Here is a 22,712-nt window from a genome sequence, read left to right on the forward strand (position 1 = left end):
TGCCAAGGATGCTACTACAACAGTGGAAACGATAGAAGAACCATTAATGCCAGTCACTGATCTACGACAGTGGTTTAAGAAAAAACAAATGGAGCAATGGCAACTGGAATATGATATCTCTCTTAAAGGTATACGATTTCATGATATCCAACCAAAAATTTATAGAAAACCGTGGTTTAACGACATTACAAATCGACACTTCATTAAAACCTTAAATAGAGCAAGGAACAAACATGGTTTATATCCAGTTCACAAAAATAAACTAGGGTTGGCCACTTCTCAAAACTGCACACGCGGGGAGCTGGGTACATTAGAGCATGTGATTTTCGATTGCGCAAACTTCCAGATGCTGAATCAACAGTTATATAAGAATCTACAAACAGTAGGAGTTACTCTCCCCACCAATTTAAATTCCATTTTATGTACACGAAATATAAATTTGTATAAAATTGTTTATAACCACTTAAAAAATATGAAAATTGATATTTAAAAAAATATATATAAAAAAAATTCAAAAAAAAAATATATAAAAAAACAAAAAAAAAAGAAAAAAAATAATAAAAAAAAGAAATAAATATTAAAAAAACAATAAAAAAAATAAAATAAAAAAAAAAACAAAAAAAATCACAAAGAAGGCCTAAACCTCCGCGAGGTTGAATCGGGTTTAGGTCTTAGCGCTGAAAAAAATATATTTTAATATCAATTAGTGGTTTAGTATAAGTATTTAGTAATAGTGTTTAATATTAGTATGTAAGTATTTTTAATGTAATGTATGTAATATATGTTTGTAATTATTAAAATATAATGTATATCAGTTAAAATTAGGAAATTGTGTCTATGAAAATAAAAAAAAATTTGAGCTGGCCAATTGGTTCAAACCAAGGTAATAAATCTAAACACACACACACACACACACACACACACACACACACACACACACACACACACACACACACACACACACACACACACACACACACACACACACACACACACACACACACACACACACACACACACACACACACACACACACACACACACACACACACACACACACACACACACACACACACACACACACACACACACACACACACACACACACACACACACACACACACACACACACACACACACACACACACACACACACACACACACACACACACACACACACACACACACACACACACACACACACACACACACACACACACACACACACACACACACACACACACACACACACACACACACACACACACACACACACACACACACACACACACACACACACACACACACACACACACACACACACACACACACACACACACACACACACACACACACACACACACACACACACACACACACACACACACACACACACACACACACACACACACACACACACACACACACACACACACACACACACACACACACACACACACACACACACACACACACACACACACACACACACACACACACACACACACACACACACACACACACACACACACACACACACACACACACACACACACACACACACACACACACACACACACACACACACACACACACACACACACACACACACACACACACACACACACACACACACACACACACACACACACACACACACACACACACACACACACACACACACACACACACACACACACACACACACACACACACACACACACACACACACACACACACACACACACACACACACACACACACACACACACACACACACACACACACACACACACACACACACACACACACACACACACACACACACACACACACACACACACACACACACACACACACACACACACACACACACACACACACACACACACACACACACACACACACACACACACACACACACACACACACACACACACACACACACACACACACACACACACACACACACACACACACACACACACACACACACACACACACACACACACACACACACACACACACACACACACACACACACACACACACACACACACACACACACACACACACACACACACACACACACACACACACACACACACACACACACACACACACACACACACACACACACACACACACACACACACACACACACACACACACACACACACACACACACACACACACACACACACACACACACACACACACACACACACACACACACACACACACACACACACACACACACACACACACACACACACACACACACACACACACACACACACACACACACACACACACACACACACACACACACACACACACACACACACACACACACACACACACACACACACACACACACACACACACACACACACACACACACACACACACACACACACACACACACACACACACACACACACACACACACACACACACACACACACACACACACACGCACACAACAATAAAAACTAATATACACAACATTTTTTACCCATAACCACCATATTGAACAATTATTGACAGGTCATTGTAATATAGTAATATCCAATCAGAGCACGTATAACGTTTCATCTGCGCCTAGCCTAGCACCAAGACTTTTGATCCTGAATATTTCAAGATGACGTCCTTTTTAAACTTTGTGACTCAATCATTTCCTTACAATGCGCTCAAATCGTCAGATTATTGAAATATACACTGTTTTTCATGTACTTAACTTACCTTGTCTTAATGTGACTCGCTTGAGTTTTTCTGAGGGAGATTTTTTTACTAACTGCACTCAACGAACGCCCCTGTATTAAGTGTACATCTATGATAGGGGTACATTACAGGGTACAAAGTTTCTCCCCATATGATTTTCTGACGGGCTTGAGAAGCGTGCAAAATCGCCGCTTGGGCTCCTCTACCATAAGTATCTTATTGTATCTACAGGTCCATGAGCTATTTGAAATTTGAAAGCAAATTCATATAAATTTTCCACATCAAAAAACTATCCCTGATATTATCAATTACTGTTATACTAACCTTTATATTTATTTTCTGTTTCAGATATTTAATGAATAAAATTGTGTCATTAATAAAGTCAACGCAGTATATTTTTAAATATGGATGAGATTCCACTCCATTTAGCAGCAAAATTGGGAAACCTAGATGAAGTTCAACAGTTGATTGAAGGAGGAGCAATAATTAATGAAGCACGTTCCGATGGCTTTACGGCACTACATCTAGCTACAGACTTGAAACACATGGAAGTAGTCAAATATTTGTTGGCACACGGTGCAGACGTAAACGCAATCGAAACATCTGAGAGGTGGAGTCCGTTACATTTCGCTACTGCTAATAATGATCCTGAAATGATTCGATTATTAACAGAAGCGGGAGCAAATATGCAGTGTACAAGTAACAATGGATACATGCCTATACATGCTGCAGCCAGAGAAGGATATCTAGAAATTGTAAAGTATTTTTTAGAAAAAGGAATAGATGTAAATGTTAAAGTGCATCGCAAAAATTCCGTTGGCTTTACGGCACTACATATAGCTGCAGAATTCAAACACACGGAAGTAGTCAAATATTTATTGGCACACGGTGCAGATGTAAACGCATCCGTAAAGGGGTGGAGTCCTTTACATTATGCTACCTACAATAATGATCTTGAAATGATTCGGTTATTTACAGAAGCTGGAGCAAATGAACAATGTTCAAATAACGATGGATGGAAACCTATTCATATTGCAGCCAGAAAAGGGTATCTAGAAATTGTAAAATATTTTTTAGAAAATGGGTTAGATGTAGATATTACAATTAAAAAGAACAAAAAGACCCCTATTCATCTGGCTGCCCGTTGGGGTCACATCGAAATAGTAGATTACTTACTGTTAAATAAGGCTAACGTGTGTCTCAAAGATTGTCAGAAACGGAATTCAATTCATCATGGTGTTTTAGGAGGGAATGCCAAAATTGTTAAAATCCTTCTAGAAAAAGGAGCTGATATAAATGCTAAAGATATATTAAAGTTGACTCCTTTACATTTAGCTTGTCGAGACGGGTATTTAGAAATTGTCCATTTACTTTTAAAAAAAGGTGCAGTGTGTAACCTTCAGGAGAGATCCCGAAATAATTCTCCACTCCATTTGGCATCTGAAACCGGATGTCTAGAAACTGTAAAGTATTTTATCGGTCTAGGTGCAGACGTGAATTTCGGTACAAATCAAGAATATACTCTTCTGCATGCAGCTTGTAAATGGGATAAAATTGAAATGGTTAAATTTTTGATTGAAAATGGTGCAGATGTTAACAAGAAAACTCTACCCAAAGGAGCTACTCCACTATATTTTGCGATAAGGAATATGTACCCAGAAGTTTCAGAGTTCTTACTTCTAAATGGAGCTGATCTAAAACAAGCTCAATATAAAGGCAACTGTCCTTTATGGATAGCTTTAAAACATATGTCAGGTGATTATCCAGAGGCAGAACATACAAAGTATATGGTACTTGCAAAAGTAATAATTAAATACACGGTGTTAATTTACAATCATGTCGAAACAATTATTCCCGATGGTTGTCCTTTCGTCACAGAATTATTGCAATACTATAATGACTGCCAGAAAGAAATAACACGTATGAGGAGTGTAATAATAAAGAACAGTACTGTTTCATTGTATCAAATAATTTGCGACTCCAATAAAGGTAACGCGTTTATTGAATATCTACGTAACGACAAAATTAAAATCGAGTTACAAAATATTGAAGATTACCTTAAAGACTTTTCGATATATGGCAATATTCTTCCGTTGGTACAACATTGGGTTAAGGAAGGCTTTCAAAGGATCGAATTACTTTCAGATGCTGACATAATAATGAACCAAATTGCGCCTAAGTTACCATCAGAAATAAGTTGGAAAATATTCGACTACTTAAACATGACTGATCTTAAAACTGTGATACAATCAGATTTATTCAAATAAAAATGATTTTTTGTTTGTTGCGTTTCTTTGTAAAAACGCTAAGATCCACAAATAGGTAGGTACCTACCTTCAATACAGGATAGCAAATATAGAGTGGGCGGTAAAGAAATATTGCTACTTCAGTAATTACTTTTATATTTCGGTTAGTGCTAATTTTTCTAATCAACCAATTACAGTCTTTAGTTCTTCGGATCTAAAGTTATGAACTAATAGAACTAAGTAGAAGCGAATTATTTGTATAATTCAGCATTGGGAGACCAATTTATTAAAACCGCTAGAATATTTACCATGTTTTTGTTTTTATTTAAATTTACGTGTCTCGACAACTATGGTCATTGACACGGGAACAAAAACAGTTACAATATTTGGTTAAGCTACAAGTTTTGGTACTTTTACAAAAATTATAAATATTTTATATTAATTTATACAATTTAGAGTCTCTCAGAAAAGTAATCAGAGAGTTCATTGAACCAGGTGAACTAAGTCTATCACTAAGGGTACCACTTATGTTATGCCGTCGTCGGGTGGAGCTGAAAGTACTGCATTCAAGTAGGATATGTTGTATGGAAAGCCGCGTGTTGTTGCAGCGTTCACATACTGGTGGATTTCCAGAACTCATGAGGTAACCATGCGTGAGACGAGTGTGACCTATTCTTATTCGTCTGATTATGGCTTTGTCTCTTCTTTTTTGTATGGGAATTTGCGATGGTCGAATTATTGGTTGTATTTGATGTAATTTTGATGTGCTTCTACTCCATTGATCTTGCCAATTTTCCAAAACTGATTGCTTGAAGAGATATTTTAGGTCCTGATGGAGCTGTATACTTTCGACTGGATTATTAGGGCAATTAGCTTTTTCGCTGCTTGGTCCGCTTTCTCGTTACCAGTAACACCTACGTGCGAAGGAACCCAGATTATGGAGACTGAGGTGCCCGAAGTTAACAGCTGATGACAGTGAGTGTGTACCTTATTGACTATTGGGTGGGTGTTGTGATCTTAAGGTTTTTAGTGAATGAATCGATGACAGTGAGTCGGTGCATATGGCTATACGTTTGCTGCTTTTTGGTGCGACTTCTAGAGCTTTATTTATTCCATATAATTCCGCTGTATGTATACTGCAGATTGTAGGGAGACGGAATGATGCTATTGTTTCATTTGTAGTAGTAACTGCACAGCTTGTACCATGTTCATCTTTACTGGCGTCTGTGTATAAGATTGTATCAAACTTTTCCATGTCGATCATTTTATTGAACTCTTGTCTAATCATAAGGCTGGGTGTTTCCTTTTTGTCGTATCTACATAGACTAATGAGGTTTTTGGATACGCCACTGTCCAGACAACAACACAAAAATAGGTGTTCCGATATTTAATTCGTTATCGGGTAATATCGAACTAAATTGGTGAAAAATTGTAGTGAAAGTGGTATTTAACGGGTAAGGTAGACTCAGAATTATTATTGGTTGTAAAAGAAACTGTTCTACGACGAATAACGTGATTTTTTAACAGTGGGTAGAGGTTAGTTATCCGCAAGGTTGAATTGTAACTAACTTCTGGCGCTAGCTGTGTGAAGCTGTGTAGGCAACCAGTAATTCACACCGAACCCAGTGACGTGGGAACTAGTAAGTACAAATTGTGAGAGTACTTCTTAAAGATTAGGCAACCAGTATTACAGTAGCATCCGTTTTAAATTGAATTTAGCTTTATATTTTGATAAACTCCATTAATGTTAAAACTAATTATCAATAATTAAAAGAACGAAAGTTAACAAAAACTGTTAAAATTTGTAAATATTGGTAGACCTGTAGAGGTGGGAACGAATAATTTTAAAAGTTACAAAATAACTACAATAAGAATTGATATAATTAATTATTAAAAATAGAATAAAAAATTTTTTAATTACTAAAAATACACAGAAATTGCTACACTGTGAGAAACGGCAATTTTTTAAAGGGTCGACCTGGATACCAGTTTCTATCGCGGTGTAATCAAAATGTATGATTCCGATGACTCAACTACAGCAGATGAATCAGGAAAAAGAAAAGCTACAGATGTCTTGGATGCTTTTCAACAATCTAAAAAAAACCACCAGATCTCCAAAGAAAGATGACGGTTCCAACAAAGAAATGCTAACGCAAATTATGTCTATGTTAAAAAATCTTAAAGAGGACACAGAAGAAATAAGAAAACAACAAAAAGAACAAGATAAGAAAATGAAGGAGATTTCCGAGGAACTAAAAGAACTCAAAAAAGAACAGATTGGAAATAAAAACGAAATATCAGCAATGAAGAATAATAATGAAAAAATGTTAAAAGAAATTAATAATTTGCAGAAAGAAATAATGAGTTGCAACGAGAGAATTCAATACCTTGAAAGCGACAAAAGAAGGAAAAATATAGTTATACAAGGCATCCCGATAACTACAAATAATCCAAAGGTATTAAGAGATTCAGTAAAAAATTTTATCGACAAGGAAATTGGTATAGAAGTAAAAATAAATGAAGCAAGGAAATTGGGAGATAAAATATACTTAGTCGAACTGGATAGCAAATACGAAAAGATGAAAATAATGAAAAACATATATAAACTCAAAGAACTGCCGAACCGCATATACATAAATGATGATCTAACAAAACGTGAAAGAGAAATACAATCCAAAATTAGAGCAACTGCTATAGAAGAGAAGGCCAAAGGGAAAATTGCTAAGGTGGGATATCAAAAGTTAATTTTGGACAATGAAGTATGGAAATGGAACAGAGAAAGAGAAAAGTTGGAAAGAGTAAATTATAACCGCTCAAAAAACTAATAAGCAATAACGGACAGAACAATACTATAAAGACGACACGGCAAAGAAAAAGGAGACAAGAGGGAAAAGACGAAACAAAAAAGAAAACAATAAAATCAAACGAAGTAATACGTATGGCGACATGGAATATAAGAGGAAGTCACAAAGAAGGAAAATTAAAACAAATGGTACTTGAACTTAAAAGATACAGTTTTCAGATCGTCGCATTACAAGAAACAAAGCAATTAGGGCAATACAGTCAGGAAATAGAAGATTACTTATTCTTTAATAGTGGAGGGCAAAATAGAATGCTGGGTACAGGCTTTTTAATACATAGAAACTTTAGAGCATCAATTGTAGAATTCAGAGCAATATCCGATAGACTTAGTGTTCTTAGAGTAAAGGGAAAATTCCAAAAAATTTCATTTGTAAATATTCATGCACCTTCAGAAGAAAAAGAAATAGAGGTAAAGGAAGAGTTTTATAACCTACTGGACCAAGTATATGAAAGCTTCCCCAAATATGATCTCAAAATAGTCCTTGGAGATACCAATGCCAAAATAGGTAGAGAGGACATATTTAAGCCTACTATAGGAAAATACAGCTTGCATCCAACCACTAATCAAAATGGACACATACTCATCGACTTTGCAAGAGAAAAAAACCTTTTAATAAAAAGTACCTACTTCCAGAGAAAGGAAATACACAAGGGCACTTGGAGATCGCCGGACGGTCAAACGGTAAACCAAATAGACCATGTTTTAATAGAGAAGGATGTAGAAAAAAGTATAATGCATATACGTACATATAGAGGGCCAGATATAGATTCAGACCACTTTTTAGTGGGAATAAAAATGAATCAAATAATACCTATAAATAGAAACAGAAACAGAGAAAAACGCATGATGAACAAGCTAGTCAGGTTACAAACAGAAGAAGAAAAAAAGGTATACCAGTTGACACTTAACAAGAAACTGGAACTTATTACAGAAAATGACAATGTAGAACAAACATGGGACTTAATTAAAAATACTTTAAAAGCCGTAGCAGATGATACTGACAAGCCAATCAAGAAACAACAAAAGGCATGGTTCGACGATGAATGCAAACTAGAAATAGAGAAACGGAACAAGCTACGATTAGAAAGTCTAAGACTGAAATCAAAAACAGCGGAAACACTTTACATAGAGCAAAGAAGAAAAACCAGCGCAATTTTACGAAATAAAAAGAGAAAATTTTACAAAGATAAGTTGAAAGACATTGAAGAGAATTACAAAAATAATCTTATTAGAAATTTATATCAAGGCATTAAAAATCAAAAAAGAGAATATAAACCACAGCCCATTTATTACAAAGATAAAGAAGGAAAAATGATATTTGATGACCAAGAAATATTAAAACGATGGAAACAATATTTTGATGAATTGTTAAACGGGGAGTACACAAATAATCACAATGAAGAAGACACAGATGATGGAAATGAAGAACACATAAATCACGATAATGAAGGATACACAGACGAAATAATGAATATACAAAGAGACAGTACGGAAGATATAGCACCATCCCTAAATGAAGTTGAAAGTATTATTAAGAATCTAAAAAACTATAAATGTCCTGGAAGTGATTCTATAACAGCGGAAATGTTAAAATATGGAGGAGCGCAGCTGACAGACAAAATACACAAATTACTAAAAAACATATGGGAAAAGGAAGAACTACCAATGGAGTGGAAGCAAGCAGTGATATGTCCTCTTTATAAAAAGGGGGACAAAGCAGAATGTCAAAATTATAGGGGCGTGGCACTATTAAATGTAATATATAAGATATTAGCAGTCCACATCAAAAACAAGCTAGCAAGAAGTCTTAACAATAGCATAGGTGAATACCAGTGTGGCTTTAGAAAAGGAAGAAGTACTATAGACAACATCTTTACTTTAAGAGAAATACAAGCTGAGAGCTATGAATATAATAAACCAACAATGGCACTCTTCTTAGATTTTAAGCAAGCTTTTGATAGAATAAAAAGAAAAGAAATATATAAAGCATTAAAAAATGTAGAAGTTTCACCAAAAATAATAAGAATGATAAAGCTTACACTTACGAAAACAGAAAATAAAGTAAAAGTAAATAACAAACTAACAGAAAATTTCGAAGTGAAAGAAGGAGTACGACAAGGGGATCCGTTGTCATCACTGCTATTTAATGTAGTATTGGAAATGATAATAAAAGAGGCTAATATTAACAGATCAGGACATATATATCACAAAAAGCATCAATGTTTGGCATTCGCGGATGATGTAGTAATTCTATCCAGAAGCAAGGAACAATTAAAAGAGGTAGTAGAACGACTAGAAAAGGCAGCTCGAGAAAAAGGACTTTATATAAATGAAACAAAAACTAAGTATATGGAATGGACCGACAAAAAATTTGAACAAGGGCAATATTTAATGATAACAACGAATGAAGGAACAATGTATAAATTTGAAAAGGTAGACAGAGTTGAATATTTAGGGACCTTATTTTCTAGTAAACCAAACATCCGGGATGAAATACACAAAAGACTAATGTCAGGGAATCGTTGCATGTATGCACTCAATAGAATACTCAGAAGCAAAAATATATCCAAAGCAGCTAAATTAAGAACGTATAAAACTGTGATACGACCAATAGTTACGTATGCCTCAGAAACTTGGACTATGACAAAAACCGAGCAATCAATGTTACAAGTATGGGAAAGAAAAATACTTAGAAGGATATTTGGGGGAAAAATAATCAACAATCAGTGGACACGAAGAACAAACAAGGAATTAGAAGAATTGTATAAGGAGCCTAATATAATTGCAGTTGTAAGATCACAAAGACTTAGATGGTTAGGACATGTCCAAAGAATAGCCCAAGTTAGAATGCCTAAAATCATGTTAAGCGCTACAATAGGTGGTAAAAAGAGAAAAGGAAGACCTAGGACCAGATGGAGCCATGAAGTTAATGATGACCTGAAGTATCTCAATGCAACCAATTGGAAAGAAAAAGCGAAGAACAAGCAAGAATGGAGGAAGATTGTAAACCAAGCCATGAGCCTGCTTGGCTCGAAGTGCTAATGTATATATATATATATATATATATATATATATATATATATATATATATATATATATATATATATATATATATATATATATGTTACAGTGAAAGCTGAATATTAGTCAAGGTGTACCGTCGCTAGTGATTGTCGACCTTCACTGAAATGACCAGTGAATGTTGATAGTAGAAAATATATATCAGCTTTCACTAGGGAAGGTGAACCTTCACGGAATCAGCCTAGGGAATGTTGAACATCTGGCGGATGTGCACGGCGGGCGAACGACCTTTTCCATACTTTTATGAAGTTTAACTTGTTTGAACGTATTTAATACCGCATAGTATAATAATTAGTAATTTTACATTTAAGCCTGCAAGTATCTTTTTATTTGCAGATCCCAGTTTAATACTTGTCCAGTAAACATTATAAAAGAAGATGAAATTCCAATGGAAAAGACACTTACTTTACGAACAGTTGCTACTACTCAGTCAACCGGAAGTGGGCAAGGATTTTTTAAGTGCAGTTGTAACAAGAAGTGCCAAACAAAGAAGTGTTACTGCATAAAAAACAATGTTTTATGCAATTCCAAATGCCATAAAGCATTATCATGTTGCAACAAATAATTTTATTATTGTTGACTATAGTATTTTCGTCTCTATTATAGTCTTTAAATTGTAGACTATAGTTTCACGTTTTATTTTGTTCTTATTTGTTCATCTTTCAAATTCTAAATTTACTTTTGTTATAAAAGTATACGTGATTTAAGATTAGTCTTTTATTTCTCTCTAACTTTCCCTAGACTGTTGTAGAGGAGGTTGTCATTCACTATAGGAATTGTCAACCTTCACTAGTGGATGTTGATCTTGTTTGTACGTCTGTGTAACTTTCCCTAGACTGCTGTAGGGGAGGTTGACGTTCACTAAGAATGGTCAACCTTCACTAGTGAAAGTTGATCTTGTTATTTCAGAATTCAACTTTCACTAAGATGCCCAGCGAGAGTCGACCGTGACTAGTAAAGGTTAACCTTCCCTGAAACGTCAACTTTCACTGTAACATATATATATATATATATATATATATATATATATATATATATATATATATATACAATATACATAGACTAATGTTAAAACTATTTTTAGTACAGTGTAGCAGTGGTAGTCAGTCTCAATATTTTCATCACAAATTGATTCCACTTCGCTTATGTCGTCTTCTACCTCATCATACCATTTCAAAAGAGTTTCCTCAGGGTCTTTATTCCCTTATTTTATGTTTTTTGACGAACTGGGCACAAACACTAACTACTCTACTCTATTAGACGGAAATCACACTTTGAACCTAAATATCTTTCGAATAACAACCTGCCGCAAATTGCCGAATTCAATACTACTAAAGAACAACCCAACTTGAAAAGTCATAAACGGGTGACCTTCAAATTTTCTAGGAAGGGAAATATCTCACTTTCGACAAGCGATGTTGTCTGAGAGATGGGTGTTAGAATTTAAGGGTTAAGCAATCAACATCTGAAAACATTTTTTATAATAAAATTCTATTTTGTTTAATAATCTGCAACCCAAAGTCCTGAATATTCGTCTCTTCTATAATACAGTGGCCTATTATTTCTAAAAACAGGAAAATTCTGGAATCGCATAGAGACTTTAATTCTTTGCGCCACGAGATTTTATAGATTTTCTAGACCCTTGCGGCACGGAAACATTTAATTGCACGTGTAAAATGACCTCACTTTTTAAGAAACAACTGATAACCATTTGCGTTTGGCTGATAACTAAACCGTGCGAATTTTACCAATTAATGATTATACTGACTTAATAGGGACAAAGGTGATAAGTAATACAAACCTCAAGCGAAGTTGTAACTTGATAAAAATAGATTAGTAAATAGTTCATTTTGTGGACCACTGTGCAACATGTAGCAAAAACTTGGTGGTTCAAACAATCCGCTGTGTCGAAAAGAATTTTAAGAAGGAAAAAAGGTAGGGAACAGTATTGAACCGTATACAGGGTGTCCCGGAAAATAATGCGTTCCTTCAAGGTACGGGCTAAGTGCACCATTTAGAGCAAAAAAGTCTGATATTTTTTTTTTTGTAAAGTCAACAATTTTCAACGAAATAATTTATAATTTTAATGCATTTGATTAATGTCCACAGAAATGCAAATACAGCCGGCAACGCTGCGTTCCTTCTTCTGTGTAAAAATAATTTTACTGGAACTCAACACTCAACTATCATGAATCATCGACCATTATCATTAGGCATAATATTTGTGTTTATTAAATATCTAATAAATAAGGTTTGTATAGTGTTTTCACTTACATGAAAATTTTTTATTACAATCAACTCAATCAAGCTACGTCTTCAAGAAGTATCTATCGGTAGAACATGTTACAAAAAATTTGAGTATTACACTTCTCCATTCAATCTTCTGGGAAGTTCGAGTGGTTCAATCAGATGATTACTAATAATCCCAGCCCATGCATTAATACTTTTGGCATTATTAAAGTAAAACATACAAACACCATTTCTCGTAAAACAAGCTTTATCTGCACACAACACTTTACACATTTTGTTTTGAAATCATCTGCAAATCCTTAAACTTCAAGGTAAATCGCCTTGGTGTACCTAAATCTTGCACTAATTATACACTATAGGTATTACGTAATTAACATGATACTTGCGATCGAAACCATGACAATACCACAACAATACAATGTATTCTCGGGTTACAGGTAATTATGATATTATGACTGTGTTAAAAATATCTTCGCTATGTCAAAATAAATAAAACTGCCGGGTTGCCAAATGTAAAGTTTAGTAAAAGACATTACATATTTTATTTTTTTTTTGAGGTAACAGACGAGTTTAGACAAAAAATTTATAAGAAAGTTTTCTTTTAAATGGTGCATTCTACCCACACCTTTAAGGAACGCACTATTTTCCGGGACACCCTGTATAAAAATAACTACTTGAAAACAGAGACTACAGAAATAGTAGAAATATGGAAACAATACTGCGAAGATAGATTCAAAACAAGAAGAGGTAAAAAGAAGCAGGGGGAAATAGACCAGAAGTGGAAGAGGAAGCAGGGGGAAATAGACCAGAAGTGGAAGAGGAATCAGAGAATATAAGAAAGGAAGAATTGGAAGAGGCTATAAAGAATATTAAAATTGGAAATGCGGCAGGAGAGGACCAAATAGATCCAGAACTGGTAAAATGGATGAGAGAGGAATGCCTATTACAGATATCCAAGGAACCATGGAGTATAGAGAAAATCACAAAATACTGGAAGGAAAACATAGTTCTACCAATATACAAAAAAGGACAACATAATGAATGTGAGAATAATATAGCAATATGCTTGTCATCGGTCGGTTTCAAGATGTATACCAGAATTAAAGAAAAGCGTCTAAGATAGAGACAAAAAGAAATGGAAGACGTACAGGACGCATTCAGATCAAACCGTCAAACAAACGATAACTTATAAGAAATATAATAGAGACAATGCCGTAAATGGGATGAACTATAAAAAGTACGATTAAATATAAATTATTGTAATTCGCATAATTGAGATCAAATTTAATTACATTGAGTATTAATCGATTTATTATAAAATATATGCAATGCGCCGAACGAAGCTAGGACAAATAATCCCCGGACAAAAAATCCCCACAAATTATCCCTGAACAAAAAATCCCCGCAAAACATCCCGAACAAATAATCCCCACAACTTTTTTTGGACAAAATATCCCCAAAAAAAAATCCCGGATAAAAAATCGCCAAGAAATATTTGATGTCAAATAGTTCTCTAAAAGTTTTCCTGAAATTTTAACAAATTTAGAATTAAAATTCCATGCTGAAAACTTTATTTGTATTATATTTTTGTTAACTTTATTTGTTTATACATGACCAAAAGTGTGAGTTTTTTTTCAAAAATCGTGGAAAATATGATGAATGAGCTAAGGCCTCGTTTTCATGACAGGCGCTTTGATAACGCGCGATTACAACTATATATACATTGTACTTGAGACCGTTCACATGCCAACGCGCGTCTTAGTGACCTAAATCGCGCGTTAGCAGGTGAACGGTCTTCAGTAAAATGTGTGTAGTTGTAATCGCGCTTTATCAAAACGCGCGTTAAGCGCCTGACATGGAAACGGGGCCTTAGCTCATTCCCCATATCTTCCACGATTTTTGAAAAAACTCACTCTTTTTATTTGTCATGTAAAATTTGAAGTTTTCAGCATGGAATTGGAATTCGAAATTTGTTAAAATTTCGAGAAAACTTTTAGGCTACGGCTCCACGGGCGGGAAATTGACGCTAGCAGTAGCCGTAAAACGAACTTAAGGTTCCGCGAAACGGATAAGGAATAGCCGAACTGAACCGACTACGCACAAATCCTGTAGTCGGTTCAGTTCGGATATTCCTCTTCCGTTGTGCGGAACCATAAGTTCGCTTTACGGCTACTACTAGCGTCAATTTTTCGCCCGTGGAGCCGTACGCTTAGATAACTATTCGGCAGCAAATATTTCTTGGGGATTTTTTGTAGGAATATTTTATCCAAAAAAATTTGTGGGGATTATTTGTCCGAGGATTTTTTGTCCAGGGATAAATTATGGGAATTTTTTGTCCGGATCCCCGCCGAACTTGTCTTTAAGCAATCAACATCTGTGGCCAACAATCATAATACAGTGGCCTATTATTTCTAAAAACAGGAAAATTCTGGAATCGCATAGAGACTTTAATTCTTTGCGCCACGAGGTTTTATAGATTTTCTAGACCCTTGCGGCACGGAAACATTTAATTGCACGTGTAAAATGACCTCACGTTTTAAGGAACAACTGATAACCATTTGCGTTTGGCTGATAACTAAACCGTGCGAATTTTACCAATTAATGATTATACTTAATAGAGATAGAGGGGATAAGTAATACAAACCTCAAGCGAAGTTGTAACTTGATAAAAATAGATTAGTAAATAGTTCATTTTGTGGACCACTGTGCAACATGTAGCAAAAACTTGGTGGTTCAAACAATCCGCTGTGCCGAAAAGAATTTTAAGAAGGAAAAAAGGTAGGGAACAGTATTGAACCGTATACAGGGTGTCCCGGAAAATAATGCGTTCCTTCAAGGTACGGGCTAAGTGCACCATTTACAGCAGAAAAGTCTGATATTTTTTTTTAAAGTCAACAATTTTCAACGAAATAATTTATAATTTTAATGCATTTGATTAATGTCCACAGAAATGCAAATACAGCCGGCAACGCTGCGTTCCTTCTTCTGTGTAAAAATAATTTTACTGGAACTCAACACTCAACTATCATGAATCATCGACCATTATCATTAGGCATAATATTTGTGTTTATTAAATATCTAATAAATAAGGTTTGTATAGTGTTTTCACTTACATGAAAATTTTTTATTACAATCAACTCAATCAAGCTACGTCTTCAAGAAGTATCTATCGGTAAAACATGTTACAAAAAATTTGAGTATTACACTTCTCCATTCAATCTTCTGGGAAGTTCGAGTGGTTCAATCAGATGATTACTAATAATCCCAGCCCATGCATTAATACTTTTGGCATTATTAAAGTAAAACATACAAACACCATTTCTCGTAAAACAAGCTTTATCTGCACACAACACTTTACACATTTTGTTTTGAAACCATCTACAAATCCTTAAACTTCGAGGTAAATCGCCTTGGTGTACCTAAATCGGGCGGAGGTAAATTCCTCACCAACCAGTAGAACCATATAATCCGACAGGTATTTTCCTCACCAAGTTTAAGGGTTCGTATTAATCCGGTAGGTATTTTCCTCACCAACTCACTCAGGTAATAAAATAAAAAATATAGATGTAATTTAAGAATGATTATTATGAAAGCATCCGAAATCCGAATAAAAGGCATTCATTTCCTTACGTTGTAATAATAGTTTATAATATAGATAATGTGCAAAACGTATAACTTATTATTTGTTATTTACTATAATAAGAAACACACTTTACAAAATCCATTATAGTCTTTTGATTAGACTGATAACTTATTATAGTTATTAAGGTACCAAGGGTATTATTATTTTATTATTATAATACCCGTGATGCCTTCAACGTTTAATGTCCGACTAAATTATTCTTTATATGCAAAAAATTTGAATAAATTTTGAATTAATTAGTTTTCGAATAAGTACATTTACCAGAAATAGTCGTAACGTAATTGTGGTAACCATAGTTTTACTTAGAGTTTTATTTGTCAACTTCACAGTATTTAACTGGTTATTTAAATTTAATAGGCGCTAGGGCGTCATTTTTCTATAACACCCCCTTGGGCGTTATATCGTACTTAATTGACTTCGAAATAATGTCATTATTTGTCAAATAATAGACCAGTCGTACGTAAATTTTCTACATTTTTCTCAGCTTACTTGCAGACTGCAGTAATAAAAAAAATTCATTTTATAGTTTGCATGACATTAAATCAAACACAAAACAATCTGATAGGTCTTCCGGTTTTATATAATGTAAGGCCAAAAGTATGTTTGAGCCTACTTCAGAATCATTTGTATATTCTGATGTTAAATCAAGCGACTGAATTTTCTATACCAAGTTTGGTGTACTTAGGTGAAATCTTCAATCATGTATTTCAGTGTTTGGACACATTTGAATGATTGATAAATACAGCCTTTTCAAAATCTACAAAAACTTTACTAGGATTAAACTCAATTTAGAGAGTTTTAACAATTTCTGATTTTAACAAATAGAAAAGATTGTTTTAAGTTTCTGTTTTTTTTTTGTTTGACAGTAAACAGTATAATAAAGAAATATAATGCCCATTAATTGGCCCATGAATAGTAAATAATTGCAAATAATATGTGGTACGGTAATTGTGCCATACATATAATATACGAGAGGGGCAAAATTATGGAATAAATTAATTTTCTCTAAAACGGACGATTTTGGAGAAAAACCCGGAAACAGGTCGATTTTTATTTTTAAATTACAATTTTTTGGCCTATATTTTCATAGTAGTAACGTCATCTAACTGTGCGTGATCACGTAATCAATGATTTTTTTAAATGGGAATAGGGGTCGTGTGGTAGCTTATTTGAAAGGGTGTTATATTCTCTATTTAGTAATATAAACATTAATGTAATTATTGATTGATTGATTGATTGATTGATGACGTCACTAATATGAAAGATAGATATGCCAAAAAATTGTGATTTAAAAATAAAAATCGACGTGGTTCCTGGTTTTTTGTACAAAATCGTCCATTTTAGAGAAAATGAATATATTCCATAATTTTGCCCCTCTCTGTATAAAATTCAATGTTGCTAAAAATCTTATATTTGTTTCACATTCACAACTAAATACAGTTATCTTACTTTTGACACAGTTTATAAAGAGAAAATTTTCCTCCTTGGTTGTTTTTTGAGCACAGCTCTTCACAAATTCTTGAACCTCATAAATATTGGAAGAAAATCGACCAGGCATCATTTTCGTCGATAATTATATATTTTTTTCTTATGTAACAGACATCAATCGTAGTAATTGTTTCAGGCAAATTAGCTGCAAGCTCTTGGCGAATGATTTTTGGCGGTTTTTCAGTATATTCTCTTCGGCTTTACGTTTACAAGAGTTAGAAACAATTTTTCGATCTATCTTCTGCACATCTGGTTCATGATTATGTTGTAGGCTACTTCTAGTTATTGTAAAATTTGCCCCAATAGTCAATTTCGCACTAAAAGTTATTTTATTGCCTTCAGAACACTTCGTCACTTTCTAAAACTTTCACCTCATAAAAAATAAAATTTTCAAATACCGTGATTACTTTCTATTAAACATGCCATTTTTGTCAAAATTCCAATTATGACTAAAAATAAAATACTATAAAATTAATTAATTAATTATTATAGGTACCTACTGTAATTTTATAGTAGATAAATAATTTCCTTGAATGCCTTTTAGTAAAATCTACCTGAAACAACCATTTCAGTTTTGGTGAGGAAAATACCTGTCGGATTATGACATACCCTTCCAAACTCAGGTATAAGATTATTTTGGTGAGGAAATTACACCCGCCGCCTAAATCTTGCACTAATTATACACTATAGGTATTACGTAATTAACATGATACTTGCGATCGAAATCATGACAATACCACAACAATACAATGTATTCTCGGGTTACAGGTAATTATGATATTATGACTGTGTTAAATATCTTCGCTATGTCAAAATAAATAAAACTGCCGGGTTGCCAAATGTAAATTTTAGTAAAAGACATTACAGAAATAGTAGAAATATGGAAACAATACTGCGAAGATAGATTCAAAACAAGAAGAGGTAAAAAGAAGCAGGGGGAAATAGACCAGAAGTGGAAGAGGAAGCAGGGGGAAATAGACCAGAAGTGGAAGAGGAACCAGAGAATATAAGAAAGGAAGAATTGGAAGAGGCTATAAAGAATATTAAAATTGGAAATGCGACAGGAGAGGACCAAATAGATCCAGAAATGATAAAATGGATGAGAGAGGACTGCCTATTACAGATATGCAAGGAACCATGGAGTACAGAGAAAATCACAAAATACTGGAAGGAAAACATAGTTCTACCAATATACAAAAAAGGACAACATAATGAATGTGAGAATAATATAGCAATATGCTTGTCATCGGTCGGTTTCAAGATGTATACGAGAATTAAAGAAAAGCGTCTGAGATAGATACAAAAAGAAATGGAAGACGTACAGGACGCATTCAGATCAAACCGTCAAACAAACGATAACGTATAAGAAATATAATAGAGAGACAATGCCGTAAATGGGATGAACTATAAAAAGTACAATTAAATATAAATTATTGTAATTCGCATAATTGAAATCAAATTTAATTACATTGAGTATTAATAGATTTATTATAAAATATATGTAATGCGCCGCATTTGTCTTTAAGCAATCAACATTTGAAAACATTTCTTATAATAAAATTGTAATTTGTTAATAATCTGGAACCCAAAGTCCTGAGTCTTCGTCTCTTCTATAATACAGTGGCCTATTATTTCTAAAAACAGTTACTGCAGGAAAAGGGTTCTCTTGTATATATTTCACGGTACCTCTAACGTTTGAAACGAAATGTGGCGGTTCGACCTCAGGCGAAGTAGAGAGCTGTTGTAAGATAAAGTCGTCGTTTTGTTCTAACCAAAGATTCGCTCCTCTGAGCGGTTTGTAATTAAATGGTCCGATTTTTAGCTGACCTAGGATACAGTCATAAATGTTAATAATTTCGCAATTTTCTGAACCAAACAGATGGCGCGCAGTACGGAGATACTCTTCTGGGCCTTTTTGTGGAAATGATGCAGGAAAAATTTCATCTAAAACCGACATAATAAGATTAGTTAAAAAAAATACACTTTTATAAAAAATAACGTTTTTTAATACCACGTTTTTAGTATTTATAGGACACAGTATAATAAAGTATTATAAAAACAATTAGTTTTCAAGTCAAAATGTCAATTTTATAAACAAAAAAGATTTCGGATTCCGAATCGAACCCGAGCCTTATGGGTGAAACCCAGGTATCCAGAGACACAGGACCCAGCAGACAAAAGACGAATATAAATCCGTCAAGAACGAACTAAACAAACTTATAAAGAGCGCAAAGCGCACATGTTGGCAAAACTTGTGCGAGGCACTGGAAAATGACGTATGGGGCGATGCCTATAGAATAGCCACCAAAACGCTGAAGTTCGAGGTCCCATACAATATGTGCGATGAGAAAAGAAGAGAAATAGCTAACACTCTCTTTCCCAACAAGCCCGGCATTGAACATACGTACAATCCACATATCTGTCCGGAGAAAATAAGTAATGCGGAACTCATCAAAGCAGCAGAGTCCATTAAAGTAGGTAAATCCCCAGGACCCGATCGTGTGCCACCAGAGGTGATAAAACTAATAGTTAAAACACAGCCAGACGCTATCAGAGCCATATTGAACCAGCTGCTGACAAAACAAGAGTTTCCTAACCAGCTCAAGCTCGCGAGACTAACTCTAATACTCAAACCCGGCAAAGACCCGGAAGAAGCCACCGCCTATAGACCGATATGCCTACTCGACTGCCTAGGAAAGTTGTATGAGAATATTGTTAAAAACCGTCTTGAAAGAGAGCTGAGAGAAAAAGACATCATCTCAACCAGACAGTACGGTTTCAGGAAAGGAAAATCTGCTATAGATGCGGTCAAGCATATTACAGACACTGTGAAGAACACCAGAAAAAGATGGGCCGTTTTTTTAGTAATGTTTGACGTAAGGAACGCCTTTAACTGGGCCCATATTATTACTAAATTAGAAACCGCTAATGTCTCGGGATACCTGATCAATATTATAAAAAGATATTTAAGCGAGAGACATGTATCAGTGGCCAAAAATGTTGAGAGGAAACTAACAGCCGGCGTACCGCAAGGCTCTGTACTAGGTCCAACGTTGTGGAATGTCTTATACAACGGGGTTTTAAATATCGATTACGGTAGAAACAACATGGCAGTAGCCTATGCGGACGACCTTGCTATATTGGTCACAAACGACATGTACTGGGACCTTATGGAAATCGTAAACGAATGCTGCGAGAAAGTGAACAGGTGGATGGAAAATAATGATCTTGAACTTGCAGGTCACAAGACAGAAGTAGTCATCCTTAAAGCTCCAAGAAATGGGCCAGACTTGACCTTCCAAATAGGTAGTAGCCAACTAGAGCCGACGAACTGTGCGAGGTATTTGGGTATTGACCTGGACAGAGGCCTAAGATACACGAAACACTTATTAAGAGTGGTTAAGAAGGCAGACGAACGGACGGCAGCTATCCAGAGAATAATACCTAACATTGGAGGGCCCAGCAGCAACAAGAGAAGTTTGTACCTCCAAGTGGTGCAGTCGACCCTTCTATATGGAACCCCCGTCTGGATCAGCGTACTAAAATACCAGAAGTACAAAGATATCATAACAAGAGCCCAAAGGAAGCTTCTTTTAAAAGTGGTGAGCGCGTACCGAACCACTTCTACGTTGGCCTTACAGGTGATAGCGGGCACTCTTCCTATTCACCTGTTAGCCAAAGAGAGACAAATGCTGTATGAAGCACACGATGGCCACTTACAACAGGTGAGAAGGACCATACGAGTAAACATGCTAATGGAATTTCAAAGGGAATGGGAGGTACAGACCACGAAGGCTCGCTGGACCAAAACACTGATCCCCGATGTTGTAGCTTGGTACAACTGTAAATTTAAACGGGTAAATTACTACTTTACTCAGTTCCTGACGGGTCATGGATCTTTTAGGTCTTACACATATGGCATCAAAAAAAACCAACGATGATATATGCACCACGTGTCACGAGAGGGACGATGCGGAACATTGCATTTTCCGGTGCAATGTTTTCGTCGTAGAACAACAAAGGCTGCAGAATAGGTTTGGCGCTATCTCGCCCAACAACATCATGCAGATTGCAATGACCAGCAAAGAGAATTTCGAGTGTATAATCGACCATATAACAAGCATCATGAAAAGAAAGTCTATAATGGAAAGAGTAGAACAAGCTGGGTGAGGGAGTCTACCACCTACATAGCGGTCAACTGTAAAAAAAAAATAAAAAAAAACTTTATTTCTTTCTTCCTTCTTTCTTCTTTATTGTATAAAAATGTATCGAGTTACCTCCTCTTTTTTTTTCTCAATGTCTCCAAGTTCCTTCGCTTGGGAACTAGATCTTTTCCCTACACGCTCACCGCTATTAGGTAAGTGTTGTAGATATAATAAATAGCTCTAAGGACACCTTTAATCCGGTCTGCACGGGG

At 35.2% G+C, this 22,712-nt stretch overlaps 2 protein-coding genes across 2 annotated transcripts in view; one reads left to right on the forward strand and one right to left on the reverse strand.

The window, feature by feature from the left end:
• The first annotated feature begins 2,397 nt into the window (after positions 1-2,397).
• On the forward strand, positions 2,398-5,006 carry LOC126883684 (ankyrin-3-like). Its single transcript, XM_050649348.1, has one exon. The coding sequence runs from the start codon at positions 3,129-3,131 to the stop codon at positions 4,989-4,991; it is 1,863 nt and encodes a 620-aa protein (XP_050505305.1). The 5' UTR covers positions 2,398-3,128; the 3' UTR covers positions 4,992-5,006.
• Positions 5,007-19,714: 14,708 nt separating this feature from the next.
• The window catches only part of LOC126883695 (protein N-terminal asparagine amidohydrolase-like), a 36,405-nt gene continuing 33,407 nt past the window's right edge, over positions 19,715-22,712 (reverse strand). Inside the window, exon 3 of the mRNA XM_050649358.1 lies at positions 19,715-20,239. Coding sequence (XP_050505315.1) covers positions 19,866-20,239 — 374 coding nt within the window. The 3' untranslated portion in view covers positions 19,715-19,865. The remainder of the gene's footprint in view (positions 20,240-22,712) is intronic.

The sequence above is a fragment of the Diabrotica virgifera genome, chromosome 1 (genome assembly GCF_917563875.1).
Source record: "Diabrotica virgifera virgifera chromosome 1, PGI_DIABVI_V3a".
NCBI lineage: Eukaryota > Metazoa > Arthropoda > Insecta > Coleoptera > Chrysomelidae > Diabrotica > Diabrotica virgifera.